The 16,616-nt window shown below is 39.3% G+C and overlaps 1 protein-coding gene across 9 annotated transcripts in view; it reads right to left on the bottom strand.

Annotated features, from left to right (window-relative positions):
- Positions 1-16,616, bottom strand: part of CD2AP (CD2 associated protein) — a 76,226-nt gene that overhangs the window by 30,056 nt on the left and 29,554 nt on the right. For 7 of the 9 annotated variants that reach the window (XR_014953541.1, XM_085574452.1, XM_021529764.3 and 4 more), the window contains 3 exons: positions 8,320-8,473; positions 4,700-4,800; positions 563-683 (listed from right to left, as the gene is read on the bottom strand). Coding sequence is in view for 8 of the 9 variants with exons in the window: in XM_021529764.3 (XP_021385439.1) it covers positions 563-683; positions 4,700-4,800; positions 8,320-8,473 (376 nt within the window). In the remaining variant the exon portion in view is untranslated. The remainder of the gene's footprint in view (positions 1-562; positions 684-4,699; positions 4,801-8,319; positions 8,474-16,616) is intronic. The other 2 variants (XM_085574454.1, XM_085574455.1) reach the window with 1 other exon arrangement.

Genomic DNA, 16,616 nt, shown 5'->3' with positions numbered 1-16,616 from the left:
CAACTGCTGTTCAGCCACAGAGCATCTGCTTCTGCCCCTCCTATACAGTCACGGCCAGAAAAGGACAGCCAAATATAAATCCTGCCTTCAAAATATCTTATTGTTAGAATAAAACAACCTAAGGCCTAAGAACCAAGGTCTCCTTCCCTGGACTCATTTTAAGTTGAGGCTCTCCACACTTGATTGACTTGGTTAAACACTTGAATTTTCTGTTTTAGAGAGCTCATGTCTGTGAGAATAAGACTGAAAAAACTACTAAACAAAAGAATAATGTTATATCCAAGTCTAAAAAATATCAACTTTGAATATGATAAAAATTCAAGTGATAAAGTGTATACCACACATTTGCAAGAATAAGACTTTGCAATTTTATTATGAGTGAAGGTGGGAGCAGACAGGTATCTTCATACTCTGCATTAACACTTTCTGGAAAGAAATTGGAAAATCGTTCTTAGGAAGATTGAATTATTTACAACTTTGTTGTACTTTAACCATAGTACTCCAAATTATACCAGAAATCAAAAATCTCTTTGCTAAGAGTTTGCAACAAACAGAACGCTACCTGTGTCATCCAGAGCATCCTGTGTTTCTCCATCATCCGTTGATTCCAATTCTTTCACAAAGTTTGAAGGAAACATCCCTGCCTTGCCATTCAGTGTTCCACTCCACCATCCTTCTTCTACCTGTATAGAAATGTTTTGCATATTACCAATGGAGTAACAGGAAACTATCAATTCCATACAAACTCTACAACCAACTTTGGGGAATGTTCAAATTATCATGATTTCTTTATAAAGAAACCTACCAAACATGTAGAAGCATTAGCAAAAAGAAGAGGAAGAAAACAATTTAATGTTAATTGTATCACTACAACAATGATCCTGGGAGATTAGCCCCATTCCAGTTAAAACCGAAAAGCAGCAAAACGTTCATCAACTTTCTCAAGACAGAATAAGAGGCACTGCACATTTAACACAATAAAACTATTTATGAAATACAGATGAAACTAAGTCTGTGTGTCCTTGGAAATTTTTATGTGCTCTTGCTGTCCATCTGTCTTTTCCTCTGTCTTGTCCAGTTTCCACCAGTCCTGCTCTCCGACTGGCCTCATATCCACAAAGGCAGCTTCACACAATTTTGATCAAAAGACAAGTTTCAAAGATAAAATTTCTACAGATAAGGACTTTTCTCTGTTCTACCCGGCATTAAGGACATCAGAGACATGGAAAACTAAACTACCCACTCCATCTAGCAGGAGGCTGAACAGCACAGCCTGGCCCCATATGCACCACAGGGGCAGGGACCTGCCCAGCAGAGCTGACCAATCTCGCCAAGTCCACAAGGGTTTTGCGGTGGCACACAGCAGTCCTAAGGCCAGCAATATATTGAAAAGTTTACCAGGAATAGCCCACATGGGCTACAGCAGAACAAGAAAAAGCAGGGCAGGAAGAGGTGATGGGATAAAATTATGCCAAAGAACTAAGAATCGTGCTCTTTGAATTTATGAACAGTTTTCAAAATGTCTTAAATTCAGTTTCTTTACCTAATGAGCAATTGTTCAAAACTATAATGAAGATAAATTTTCAGATTCTTTTATTTAGGTTGCCCTATTTTGAGGCTGGAAAGCTGTTTTTAAGAAAGGAAAGCAAGAGGAAAAGGAAAAAGCAAACCAAGCAGCAGCTGTTTGCATTATCTTTTTTTAGCCTGGCTTTTTAGGTCACTATGCCTGACACACAGGCACAGTTTTTAAATGCCAGTCCACCTCCAGGCAAGCAGAGCCCAAAGAGAACCTGGCAGCTGCAGACACAGGCAATGAAAAGAGCACTGTTGTTTTTAAAGGCATCCTGGTGTGAAAATACAGCTTTGTTGTGGATGGTTCAAACTCAGAGTCTGGTCCTCTGAAACAAAATTTAAGCACAGATTACTGGCAAGTGTGCCCAGGCTCTGCCACCTCAGGTTTTATGGAACACATAACAGAAAACTAAAATACAAATGCCTTGACTCACCCACACTGCTCACTCAGGAGCCATGAAAAAGGGACTTTTAATGGTTACAATACAAAACATTACTTGAGCATCCATTTATTCTTCTGCCAAGAGATGTGGTCAGCAAAGCACTTTACAGCAAAGCGATGCCAAGGCACTCAGGAACAAAGCCAAAATTTCTGGGGCACACTCACTTCAACCTCCTCACCATACTGCCTTTATATAAAACACTGACTACACACAAACCATAAGGCCAGAAAACATTTCTTTCATCAGTGTTAAGACACAGGCTAAAGTAGTTCACCATGCTTTGGTAGAGAACAGCTGCACATCTGTTAGCAGCAACAACACAGATGACAATTTCATAACCCTTTCCTTCCATTACAAAATATTATCATATGATCCAATTTCCACAAGAGGGAGGTACAGCTCTGGTACACACACTAGAATTTTTTTTTTTTTTAGTGTGAATCCCACTGATTTATTTGTTTGAAAAACTCAGACTTCCAAAGAAAAAATGGTGAAGAAGGCTGAAATAAGCAGCTTTACCAATCTGCTGGCTTTTTCTTTTTTTCTTTTTTACTAAAAACTTCCCTAATGATGTTATATGACATTTTATTTTGCTTGAAATAAAATACTAAAAAATGTCTGTAAATGTAAATACTAAAACTATAAAACTAAAACTATAATACTACAAAAATAAATCTGCTATTTAATGCTGCTTCTGACAGAAGAGAGGGGAAGACAAAGGAGAAACAAAGGTTTTAGAGCAATGACACAGTCACCATGTGCACTCTGTACATGTTCTTTATGTGTAAAACCCACATGATGTTCTATAAACAAAAAGCCCTGTGAATTCAGCCAGTACATAGCACAGTTTTCTTCCCAAAAGTTACTTCTGCTCTCTTCAATATCAACAATTTAATTTTGGAACACATTTGCCTTCACTTTTAATTTAATGATCAGTGGTGTCATTTATATCAACTTAATTTACAAAAACTATCAAGGGCTAAGTATTGAATTATTTGCAAGTAACTGATAGAGCCAATCCCCTCACAGAGCTGATTTACCTTATTTTCCCCATAGAAAGAGGTGACCAAACAATTTTTCCTTGAAGTAACAGTTACAAGTCATCTCCATGTACAGAAACAACACCTTTTACATATAAACAGAAGCAAACTATCTCACAGTAGTGAGGACAAATTACCTAGGACAAGTTATCCCAGCATATTGCACAACCAGTAGAGAGTATTTTCTATCATTCTTTATATTTCTGGTCGCATCAATACAGTTTCATGAAGCAGACTGATGTAGTCTACACCTGTCAGGTCTCTTCCACATTACAATGAAAACAGGGTGCAAACAGTTCTGTGATTATAGTAAGCTGCACTATTTTTCTATCAGGTAGCATTTCCCTAAAAATTTGTCAAAGAAGTAGCAAAGACTAGGTAGTACGAAAACATATTTTCAAATCATTAAAACAGGAATACACATGGCAACTAACAAAACAAAAATATAAATAAAATATAATCCACACTTCCTTAAGAAACCAGATGAGGAAATGCTCTGATCTTTTAATTCTGTTTGGCTACTTGGCCACCTCTGGTACACGACACCACACACCTCTCTGAAATTAATTCCAGCCGCTGACACGTGCAAGCAAAAGAGCCATTCCCACAACACATACTGCACGTGCTCTCTCATGAATGCTTACACTGGATCATCCAGTCACAGCTGCCAGTGCAGGCACCATCCACAATTAAACTGCTGAGGTTACCCAGGAACACTCCTCTAAAAACACCCACACACAAAGGTATTTATGAAACTGAGTTTAGTGAGCAGGTTTTGCAAGTCACTTGCTCTGTCTACTCTCAGATATTAAATTTTGTATTAGTGCAAATGCATGTAAGGGCACAGTTTTTTCTGTGCTAGGAAAATGGAAGTCTCCTTCCTACCAACTGTCAGGTTAGCCCCCTCTTCCAAAGAGAGTCATGCACAGGAAAACACAGTCTCATAAAGCTACTAAAAAAGCACCACCACCAACACACAGCTAGAAAAAAAGCTTCACTCTCCTTCCTCAGAGCCTCAGGGAGGCAGAGATGGCACCAGTGAAGGTCAGAGCCTGCTGTGCAGAGGTTTTCAACTGAGTTCTAAAAAGATTCTTTCTACAATCACTCTGATCTTTTCCACAGCTTCACTGACAAGATTTCACATTTGGAAGAGACACTCCTCTGACATATACAGGCTTCCCACCACTGCTATTGAATGGAACAGACACCAAGGAAGCACATGGGAAAGAAAATATAAGAAAACACCATTCCAATGCAATGAGTTTACAAGAGAACTTGAAATTGGCAAATCAAGTCAAATAACATTTTTTACCTATACCAATTTGGAATATGTCAGCCTAAAGAAAGTGGCCCAAAAGTTTTACCCCAAGTGTCCTAAAGCCAAGGATCACACAGACAGGACCAAAGAACAGCAAAACCCTTTCAAAAAATGAATCTGTGTAACAGATAACAATTTTTTCTAAACAGCTAGCATTCATTGTTTAGTATTAGATCCTGAGAGAAAAAAACTACAGAATTATTAATTTTAGCTGTAAAAATACTACTTACAATGCTATTTTCCCAATATGCTAGCAATACAGATAATCATCAAAAAAGTGGTTTGACTCTCAGCACATGAATGGCCAGTTCTGTAGAACAGCTTACCTCATCAATGATGTCAATCACATCCCCCAGCTTGAGTTCCAGCTCATCCTCATTCTGCGGGATGTACTCGAAGAGCACTTTGCACTGCCGCTTCTTGGACCCTGATTCAAGGGAAACACCAAAAGTAAGAACACTCAAAGGAGAACTCATCCTTCCTAGACTCTTCTCCTGAAGACCCAGAAACCATCCCAAAAAGCTATGTAGCTTTTGATCCTGATTTTGTGGTTTGCTTGGGTCACCTTAGGCTAGGGATCCATGGTTTTGACAAACGAACACTATACCAATTACCAACCTGCTATAAAAAGCATGCTGACACAAGCATGTCAGGTAAATCCCCACTACAGTGATTTCTCAAGCTATTTCCCAATCAAAATTTGCAAGAATGGCAATCACTGCCAGTTAGTACCCACTTGGAATAAAATATGCAAGTTTGAACCTCCAGTCCTTAAGTAATCCTGAAAGCATGAACAACTTCTGTTATGCACCACTCTGGAGAGCTTACAGACCTTCTGTCCTCTCACAAGGATCCTGCTAAACACAGCTCTAAGGTAATGCTAACATTTGCTGGGCTCATATTTCAAAACCTGAACTCATTTTTATCTGTGAATTAAAAAAAACCCTACCTTTTCTCAGTGCCAGTATGGCATCTAGCAATTCAAACTGTCAATTAGCAGTCTTTGACAAAGGCAAGATTAAAAACAAGTGCAGTTTTTAGCTGTTTGCCCCATATCATTAAAGTGCTGCAGACATTAAAAAGGCAAAATGACATCCTGAGAGGGGAGAGCATTGAAGTGGCTTCTGAGAACTCAAGCCCTGCAGCCACAGTGGTGTGAACCCACACTGCCTAATTACTCTGCACATGTCCTGGAGCGCTGCTGCTGCTGAACCCAGACGTTTATGCACTTTTCCTTTACACAGGAGGCCATGCCTTCAGACCTTTTCCACAACAGAGAAGCCAGCATGCTTTTGAAGACAATTATCATCTTGACTTATGACCCATGCATGCTCTCTTATCCTCCTCAAAAACAATCTGCCACAGTTTAAATGAAAATATCAAAAGATTGAAGTGGTAAAGCCTAAGCTTACAGGAGCTGTATGATTTCCATGCTCTCTCTCTTATACTTTGTACTCCTTCCACACTCAAGCTTTAGCAATTAAGATTAGCTGTGTAAAAACATTTCAAAACACAGATACCGCCTCCAAGATTGATCCTTGTCTTCTTACAGCACTGTTCAAAGTCCAGAGCAAGGCATTTAGAAAACACACCCAGCATCCTCAGTACAAATAGGCCAGGCATTGGAGTAATATTCAGCACCTAAAATTTCTCAGAGAGAGTTCACCAAATCAAGAATTTTCTACATACTGGTATATTATCTATGCAAGAAACAAATAAACCAGAAATATGAAGCTTTACGGGTTATTTCTAGTAACACATAATTGCCCACATAATATACCCTGCTTTTACCTCCACTGAAACTCATGCACGAGCCCAGAGGGATTGTTCAGTTCAGAGTAATTGCAATAAATGGTTCAATAGCCTTTACTGCCTCCTGCAGCGCTTTCAAGGCTTCTGCTTTGTAGGAGATTAACTGATACCAAAAAAAGGCAAATAAAAGAGTCACTGCCATTTGGCATAAATCTGATCTCAATCTTCATTTTCATAGTGTAATTATATCTAAATGGTGGGGGGATCCATGGATGCATTTCACATCCAGAAACCTCCCTCTCATCTGAAGTCTGTTTCCAGTGACACAATTTAGGAAGTACTGCCTCCCACTTTTGAACATCCCTAGAATAATCTAGGAAGTGAACCTATCCTCTCAGAGAACAGAACTCCAGCTACACGTGCTGCTGTAGGACTGCTGGGCTGGCAGCCTGCAGGCAATTCTGTCCCTTTCCAAAACAACTTGTCTAGCTTCAGGTTTTGTTTGTTTTGTACAGGGTAAACCAAATTTAGCTCTTTGTTGCTGTTACCTAGCACACCTTCTGTATTTTCTTTCTGCTGAACACAGGCAGACATCTAACTGATAGGAATTCTGCCTGCAGCTTACCACCCACCTGATCCAAAAAAAACACCTGAATTCAGGGAGAGCTGCATGAAAGAAACTTAACTTTGTTTTTAACATCGTAAACCTTATTTCAGCAAGTGAAAAACCAGAAACACAAAGACAACTAAGCTCTAGAAAGCAAGTGATTGCCCAGGCACAGAGCAAACAGGATCTGCAGGAGCTGTTCAAACAGCCTTCCAGGAAAAAGGGAACAGCAAGTGAAATGGAAATGCAGAGACTGTCACTGCACCAGGTAAACAGCTGTGTGCCTAAAGGGAAGTGCTTGAACACCATTTTATCCATAATGATGAGAGTAGCCAGAGCCTTGCAGAGTTTGAGACCAAGCTGTACCTTCTACCCTGGCCACAGCCACCAGCATGAGGATGTGACAAGGAAAACATGGGAACACTCCAGGGTTAGGGTGACCAGAACAATACCTGACAGCTGAACTGGTATCAGATCACGTTCACAGAATCCTACTGTGTCCAAGTGGAAGGACCCATATGATCACATTGTTTCCCTTTCAGAGCCTGGCTGTATTTGTCTAGGAACAACATTAATCTTTCAGGTTGGATTTTTCCAAAGTCTGCTGTGTAAACACCCAACAGGCACCTGCATGCTTTTGCCAACATGCACACACATCAGAGTCACTAAAAAGTGATTTTAAATCCTTAGTTTCTTGGAACAAAATCTCAAAAAATTTGTAAAGGTGGTGGTGGTCGTGTTTCAGGGTTTTGAACAATAATTAGTGGAATATAGGCAAAACCTCAAAGCATAAACATGCCAGAACCAGTAAGTTCTGAACTCTTTTTTTAAAAGCAAGCTTAAATCATAAATACCTTCAAAATCTTTTAAGACAGAGGAAGCCACAGTAATTTAAAGCAATATCTTACAAGAGATTGCTATGACCAAATACAAATCACAAGCCCATTTGCTGGCTGCAGGGAATGGTAAGCTTTCTTCTCTAGGCTTTAGTCACCTTGATATAAAAACTGGCATTATAACAAAGAAAACACAGCTACAGAAGCACCAGTGCTACACTCCTGCCATCCTGTTCGTTAGAACAAAAGGAGAATTACTATTTTTTTGTTAACATCACAAACTCCACCTTATTTCACACCAGAAGTGAGCTTGTCTGGAAGAATCTGAACTACACAGTGCTTCCTTGTCAAAGCCCTGAATTTGTACCAAAATGTTTTCATGTTTCAACTTTTCTTTTAAAATGACCACAGGAAAACTCTCGATTATCATGAACAGGCCTGCAAGCTCTCCACTCAGGTACCTGACAATACAAAGAGAGCTCACATGAAGTTACAGAGCTCTCTGACATCTGGAAGAAGTCTAAATCCTGCTCATAGGAAAAGTCATCCCTATTACTGGTGTTAAAAGCTACATTTAAGCTTTCTGTCCATACATACAGGAGCAAAATTTGTCTTTGAATCAGTTTTTCTTCCTATGTTTCTAGTTTTCCATATAACCCTAAAACTAAGTAATGCATTAAATAATTCATGTTTATTTTGAAAATGCACATCAGCAGTATGCGCAACTGAAGGAATTGGAAGGACCACGTACTCTTCTTGAAGCCTTTGGATGGGGGATGAGGCTGAAATCCTCCTGCTGGAAGCCCATAGCTGCTCATACGCTGCACAAGGCTGGCTACATTGCCAGATTTCTCCCTCCTGAGTGGCACAGCATCATCCTTGGGCTCTACATCCTTCTTAACTTCCTGAAACAAGAGATTTAAAAGACTCAGAGGCCACTTAAATCACCAAGAGGTCAATGGTTTTAAACAGTGCACCTTAGACTAACACATTTCAGGTACTTACCCTCTGGGGTATAATGACATATTATACTCAAAAATCATGGCCTTCATTCTACAACTAAACATACCCAAGACTGTAAAAAATTTGACCCTTCCATAAAATTGTGTTAGTAAACAGGTAATGTGCTGAGAAAAATTAGAAACTGTGGCAGCATTTTAGCCATCTACTGTAAATCTCAGAAAAGGAGTTTAGAACCCAGAAGTCTCATATTACCACTTTCAGTAACAGATTGTATTTGAAAACATTTTTAAGAATGTAAATATTACTTCAGTGACAGACCTTAGGGCATGGTACTAAAATATTTTCATACATAAAAGTGTATTAGGTGATCACCTCTGCCCCAGAAAACTCCAAGATGTTTACAGATGAGAGATGCAATTGCACTGCTGAAAGATGTGAGCAGAAAAGAAAGTGAGCTCCAAGAAACAGAGTGGGAACAAGTGAGGGAAAATATTTAAGAGGAAAATATCAGAGATACCATTGTTCTGGTTAATGTCTCCTACACCCCTAATCTTTCTAAATTAGAATGTTAGTATTGAAACTGATTGTGCCAAACAAGACTGAGAAGCCCATAAACAAGAAAGCACCAGTTCTTGACAAAAAGGCCAAGCAGCAACACTCACTCTATTGCATCAGCTCATTAAATGGGATTCTACTGGAGAACAGATATTCTGAAAGAAGGAAACGATCACTTCGCACAATAACAAACCCATTAAGTCAGATCAATGGCCCATCTATTGCAGAACACAGCTTCCAGCAGCCAAAATTCCAGATGCTCTTTAGAGCTCCTGCAGCTCAGATCCTCCCGTGCTCCCAGAGCACCTATAAGGGTTCCATCAGGGAGATGGATCATCTCCCCTCCCCTCCTGTGCCTGAAGCTGGAGCTGTCTAATCCCTTTCTGCACCCATGGTCCTGTTTGCCTCCACACAATCTCTGGGGATGCAAACACCCATAAGTACTTGCAGCTTTTTGTGATCCACTTCAGAACAATTCTTGTATCCACCATCAGTAGCCACTGGTTAACAACTCCATGAGCTATTGCAGCTGTAGCTCTAATAAAATATTTAATACTTGAAAACAGAATTGGCAAGACATATATATACACTTACTCGTGTCATGTGAACTTTTGAACATGACCTTCAAGACAATAAAGCTCATATGCTGATAAAATGCCAAAAATATGAGGAACATATTCCCCAGGACCTGTCTGTCTGGTGCTTTTGGACCATTAAAGCCCAGCTTTCTTATTTGTAGCTGTCCAGCTGGAAAACTCAACAGGTCTGAACACGCACGGATGCTTTCAAACATACTATGAACCTCAAGTTAAACAGACCAAAGCATCTTCCAATTTCTCAAAAGAACAGAGCAAGACTACAGACAGCAGGATTTTTCCTCCCACTCATCCACATTACATAAAAAAGGCTTTTTAGAAAACAGTTGAGTAGTTCCTGCTGTTACTTTCCTTCCTCCATAGTGACTTCTGCCCTGGAGATCTTAGCTCTGCTGAGAGCCATCCCATCTTCCAAGTTCAAAAAACCCCAAAACTAACAAAAACTAACCCCTCTTGAATAGCACAGTATCCTGTCTACCTCTCATTTGAGCAGACGTTTCACGTTTCAAAGATTTTGTCATTCTCAAGCCTACAGATTTTTTTGGCCTGTTAATTAGAAGTCTGATAAAACTGTAAGCAATTAAATTTGGCTACAGTTGAAAAGTTTGTCACCTCCAAAACATCATTCTAGCTGCCTTGCTGACAAGGCCATTCTGCTCATCTTAAAAACATACTGGTACTTGAAAATCTGCCTAGAGTGCTTCTGCCTGCCCCTGGATTTTTAGTGGGTTTTTTTTGTGGGGTTTTTTTTTTTTGGTTTTTGGTTTTTTTTGGGTTTTTTTTTTGTTTTGTTTTTTTTTTGTTTGTTTGTTTGTTTTTTTGTTTTTTTTTTTTTTTTTGTTTTTTTTTTTTGCCATTCAATTTATACAGGCTCTAAAATCTCCAAGCTGTTCCAGGAACTAATATTTCCCCAGGTTTCTCAATTTAAACACTTTACAGTAAAGAGTCAGCTCCAGGCTCCTTCCCGAGGTCAGCACTTTGCAAAAGACTTCAGAAGCAGCTGCTTCAATTGCTTTGTAAAAGCACAGAGATGCAAAAAGGAATTGGAGAAGCTGCACACAGGCAGTTTGGTCAAAAACATGACCTTTTTTTCTTTTTTTTTTAAATTTATTTATTAGATGAAAAAGAATAAAAACCAACACACACATCACTTCCAAATGCTAGAAAATATTGTGAGATAAGCACCACCTCAATCAGTAATTTGAATTAAACAGACAATATGCTTTTAAGTCCAGCATCAAAGGCAGCAAAATTATGGATAGGTTATAAATAATTCGAAATTATTTCAGACAAAAGCAGCACCCACTACAAAAGATCAAATATGCAAAACCAAAAAGAGCAATGCTTGAGCAACTTTCTTGCCAGGCTTGAGTCTCCATGTGAAGTAGTGACAGGTAGAAAATACTGTGGGTCTCAGGAAGTACAGTGGAATTACATTAAAAAAAATAAGACCTAAAATAATTCTGTGGATAGTTATAGCATGCAGAAAATCTTGCTGCCAGCGCAAAGGCTGGAGATTTACTGGTGAAGAATTTCCTCAGCAGACATCCAAAAGAACAATCAGACAGCGGGAGAACCCAGCAGCACCAGGAAGGTACTCTCTGTACCTTCCTACCACAGCCAGGATAGGAAAGCTGTGAACACTTCAATATACAACTAAGCAATCATCCTAATCCAAGACACACGAAAGCAAAGAGGATGCAAGGAGAAGTTCAAGGTTACGGTGATAAAAACAGGAGCAGACACTACAAGTCCATCAGATTTACAAGGAGCAGACGGGGTACAGGACTGGTTCCAGTCAGGTTTGAATCGGAGTCGACAGTGATGTTTTACTTTGTGTATTAAAAAACAGCACTGGAGCATCACATGGAGCTGCTTTGCAACAAGGAGAGAAAAAACAACCACGCAACAGAGTTCTGCCAAGCAGCCAGGCATAAATCTAGTTTCGACAAAGAACTACAGAAGGTGTCAGTAAGCAATGCCTAAATGGGCCAGCAACTGCTTTTTTCATATTTAACCCTCTATTATTTGTTACATTCTTGTACAGAAAGAACTGGGTTTTTGTTCTCATTATTAAAGACAAACTGCAACATTAATTATACTTCCTTGGGGCATTATAAACCATACTAAAATTAAACCAAACTGAAACAAATTCAGGAATCCCTGGTCTCCACACCTGCATGTGGTCCACTACACCACAACCCTGTAGTTCACATCAGTCTTCTAACAGCAGGAAAGTGCTCCAAGATTAATTTTCAAAAGCACACATAAGGATCCTCTGATACACACCCATCACCCCTGCCAGCATCTTCATTCTGGGCATCATCCTTATTACTCTTTTCACAAAGGAAGTAATTTCTACACAAAGACAGGCTGGAGCTCTCAAAACTGACAGTTATTGATGCAAGCATTAATTCATGCCCTATTAATAACGTCAATAAGAGTTTGCAATTCTCACATCTCTTCCAAACAGCTTGCTTGAACTTCAGTGGCTGGAAAATGACACTGCCCACAGGTCTCACATCTGAGGTACCACTACACCCAACCTGAACATACCCAAGGCTCCTGTCACACGGCAGTTTTCTCTTTGTTTTTGGTGGGTTTTAAGTCAGCCTTGTATACCCACATTATCAGAGCAAGTCTGTGTTGTGACAATACCAACAAAAAGCTCCAGGACCCTTCATCTTTTTCCCCAAGGTGAGGCCACTGCCAGCTGCCAGCCAGCAAAACCAAAATGGAAATATAACATTAACTGCAGCTGAAAATTTTAATAATTTTATTCTGCCAGTCCACTGCAGTTCAAGGCTTGTCAGTGTTTCCATGAGCAGCATGATTTTACACATTTATGAGTTGGCAGTACAAGGTCAATACAGACTGTCTCTTGGCGTAAAACACACTCCACTGGGAAGCAACCACCCACTTGTTCTGTTGTGAACTACAGCAGTAGTCATAAAGGTTTGAAGTTTTCATAATCTCCACTGAATGCGTATTTCACAACACTTACAAACTCACTGAAGCCTGATAGGCAAAAAACAAGTAGAGAAATTTAACTACAAAAAAAAAATTAAAAAGTGGTTTTTGCTTTAATTGCCTCTATCACAGTTGAATAATCCGTCACAGAAATGCATGTTTACAAATAAAAATCTCCAAATCGTTTAAGTGCAGCAATGGTGATGCAAGAACTATTCTTTATATGCAGACAAAAATGCAACACATGTAAATGCCTGCACAGCCTCATGATGCTGTTAAAACAAGTGAGTGCTCCTGACCTACTTCCGAGGAGCAGCCTCCCCTCCAGCAGCTGCCTGCCCACCCACAGCTCCAGTGGGGACAGCTGGATACTTCCCTGAGCTGAGCTCTCAAATCAGGCAGGCAGTGGAGATGCAGAAAGCAGGTCAGAGTGTCTGAAAGGCCAGGAGTTAAAAATATGAGGTCTATTCCTGAATTATATGCCACAGAGAAGTTCATTATCCAGCAAATCTAAATCCTCAGCTAGATTCTTCAACTACACATACATATTAAGGCTTCAACTGCCATCTCCTCCTATATATGCCATCATACAAGGAACAGTCATCTTTAGACTTCTTATGAGTGCATTACTCTTAGTGGCTGAGTACCTTTTAAAGCAAGATCTCAAGCAGTAGATAATAGTCTCAATCTCTAAAGAGGCTGAGCTAAAGAACACACAACAATAAATGTCTGAGCCTACACATACAATTATCTCGTCTCTTTTCTTCCCCATCAGAACAGCAGTGAAGAATCCATGGACTGAAAAATTAAGTCCATGATTCATATTTTAGAGCATAGAAAATAAGTAACTCAGAACTGAACCTGCCATTTTACAGGAGAGGGAAGAATTGGAAGCAGGCAATAGTTCTCTTTATACAAGTTCACAGCCTGCAAAATGCCATTCCTGGAAAAAAAAAAAAAAACACGTAGAAATGTGACTCTGTATAAATACATATTAAAATCTATATAAATACATATAAAAATCTGTATAGTTGCCTATAGATTGTCATCTGTAAGCTGTTCAAGAGCAATGAAACCTCAGTTCCTGGAGCACAAAAATCTTCACATAACTAATTATTTAGGCACCACATTTCCAGTTTTAGTAGCAGCAACAGACAGGCAGGCACTTGGTAGCCTTAACAGCTCCAGTCACTTAAATCTTAGATATCCCACATCCTTTCATTTTGCCTGTGTCTCTTCCTTGAGTAGAAAATATGATTTCTCATCCTCAATGTTGGTGCCCAGAGGCAAAATATTTAATAAAGGCAACAAAAGAAAGATGAGTAACATGCAGCTGTTTCTACCTGTCTCATTACTTTACCCGACCTAAAGGGCACCATCATGAAAATCCATGGACCAAAATAGCTCAGAAGCTGCTGAGTTCTTTCCCCTGGGGCATTCAGGAGATCAGAGCAGGTTCCACCTCCCAAGAGAAGAGCTTGGCTGGGAGAGGTCAGAGGCTGCCCCTGACCTTCCAGAGAATTAAACATTATCCTTGAAAATAGAAACAAATCACCTAAAGATGAAAGCAGCTACCATCTGAAGAACAGACAAGATGAATAACCTTTGTTTGCAAGATAACTTACCTCCTGGAGAGTGTAACAGGTGTCATGAGTTGATTTTGGGGGACTTAATTTATGGTTGAAGTAGGGAATGCTCAACAGTGATTCAGTGGGTTTAAGTGCTGACCCACCATCAGGCTGAACCAACAGAGGCAGCAGCACTCCCTGCCTTTGCCTCTTCACAGTCTGACTTGCTGCTTTCTATTAAACCACACCCACATCACATAACATGGTTTAACAAGTTACCAACATTTTTACATTAGTTATAATCTATGCTAAATATAGATATTTTAATCATACTGTCTCCTTGTGTGGGAGGAAAACAATAATCAATCAGGCAAGGTATCACTTCTTTCTCACAATATGTAACATGTGGGATCTCCAGGAAGTATGAAAAATTAACTGAATTGCTGCAGATTTAAGGACTAAAACCTGAGTCACTGAATAATTGTCATACTTGAAGGTCAAGAACAAACAAAGAGCTGAACTTTCCTACATAAGGAACATTCTGTAGAAGTAATTTTGTCATGGAGAATTAGATACGTATAAACTTTGCACCAAGGAAGTGTCAAAACAGAATCTGACATGAAGTCTTGTTAATATTGGCAAAAATACAAGAGACCTCAAACAAAACCTGAAAGCCCAGATGCAGGAAAGTTCAGCAGTCAGTTCACCAGGTCTACCAATAGCAGAGCAAGGAAACCTAAATTAACATGAGTAACTAGAGGAAGCACAGATCTTTACATCAATGTTTCCCAACCATTTAATTAAGAAAACAGTTAATTTTAAAATACTTCTGAAAATAATACCTTAAGAATATTTTATGGTGTTGCCATGTTCATAGCCAGATAAAACCAGTTTAAAATACTGATTGAATTTCTTCTCTATTATATTTGCTAATACATATATATGAAAATTTAATTATATTTCTTGTAATTGTTTTATAGAATAACAGTTAATGTCCTGTCAACCACCAGCCACAAAATAGTGCCTCAGATCAATGAAAGCAAGAATCACACGTGGCAAAAGGCAAGACTGAGCTCCAGCTCTACAGCACATGTGTTTTATCAGCTTCCCCCACATGGGAAGGCAGGAAGGCATTTCTTTCCCTTCTCCCAGTTAATTGCCTCTACTGCTGGTCCAGAGAAACCAGTAACCACTACAGGTTCACTTTGATGTTCAACTCAGAACATCCCTTGTTCCTTCTCACCATCATCCTTTCTGCCTCCATTCTGTCACCCTCAGCTTTCTTCTTCCCTGCATCCTTTTTCCATGGCACCATCTCATTGCCTGTAAAACCTTCAGCATTTCACTTGTGGCCAAAGTTAAAACACTGACATTCACATCCCTTCACAAGTCTTGCCTAGGACACAAAATTAAATGCTTAAAAGATTGTAAAATATGGGCTAAAAATATAAATCTGGAGTCTCAGTGGATATTAGAAAAGGTTTAAATATTAGGTATTACCAGAGATTCATCCATTAACTAACATTTTTAACTGAAAATGCATCCTGCTTTTTGCTCCTGTTTTGAAAGCATCTATGTAACATGCTTATCACCATCAGTTTCTATGAATTCAAAAGCTTATTACACCAAGTCCAAAGCTAATGAATTCACATACATACACCAAAATATATTTTTACAAAGTGAAGAGCACCAAAAAATCTTGTTAAACCTAAAAAATATTTACCACAATAAACTTTCAGATCAGCTCATAATACTGAATAAAGCCAGTGATCAAAAAACACGTACACTTGAAACTCAATACTGAAACCACGACAGCAGAGATCTAACTTCCCCCTCCAAAATGATGAGCCACTAAACAAAAAATTCACAATTGGTGCAAACATTAAGAGATACGACAGAGATGAGCTACCCTTGTGCAGGTTTAAGCACGAGGGTAGATTACTTCACAAGATTACTTCATTCCACCTCATAAAAAAGCAAAGGAACCGATTTAATATTAACTGTGTTGAGTGTACACACATGTTGATTTATGAGACATATGGCAAAGGACTACAATTACATGGCTGGAATGTGCAGCCAGAGCCTCTTGGGATGTAACAAACATTACAGCAAACAGCACCTGGTAACTGACCTCTTTGGTCTTATCACATATGCTAATTCCAGAGTGCATATTTATAGCTGTATTTTAGACTTCTGCACACAGGGAAAGTCTAAATGTAAAAATCATGTTCCTGCACAAGCCCACTCAGTCCCTGCTGCCCAAAACACCAGCAATGCTTTGTGGAGTTTGCTCAGTGATGGTTGCAAACATCTGATGAAGCACACCCTGTTTGCAGCCTCCAGGCAGGGAATGGTTGTCTTGCTCCTGTGCTTGGAGAGAAAGCTATAAAATTACA

The sequence above is a fragment of the Lonchura striata genome, chromosome 3, assembly GCF_050655825.1.
Source record: "Lonchura striata isolate lonStrDom1 chromosome 3, ASM5065582v1, whole genome shotgun sequence".
NCBI classification, from domain to species: Eukaryota; Metazoa; Chordata; class Aves; order Passeriformes; family Estrildidae; genus Lonchura; species Lonchura striata.
This window is presented reverse-complemented; position numbering and strand designations above follow the sequence as displayed.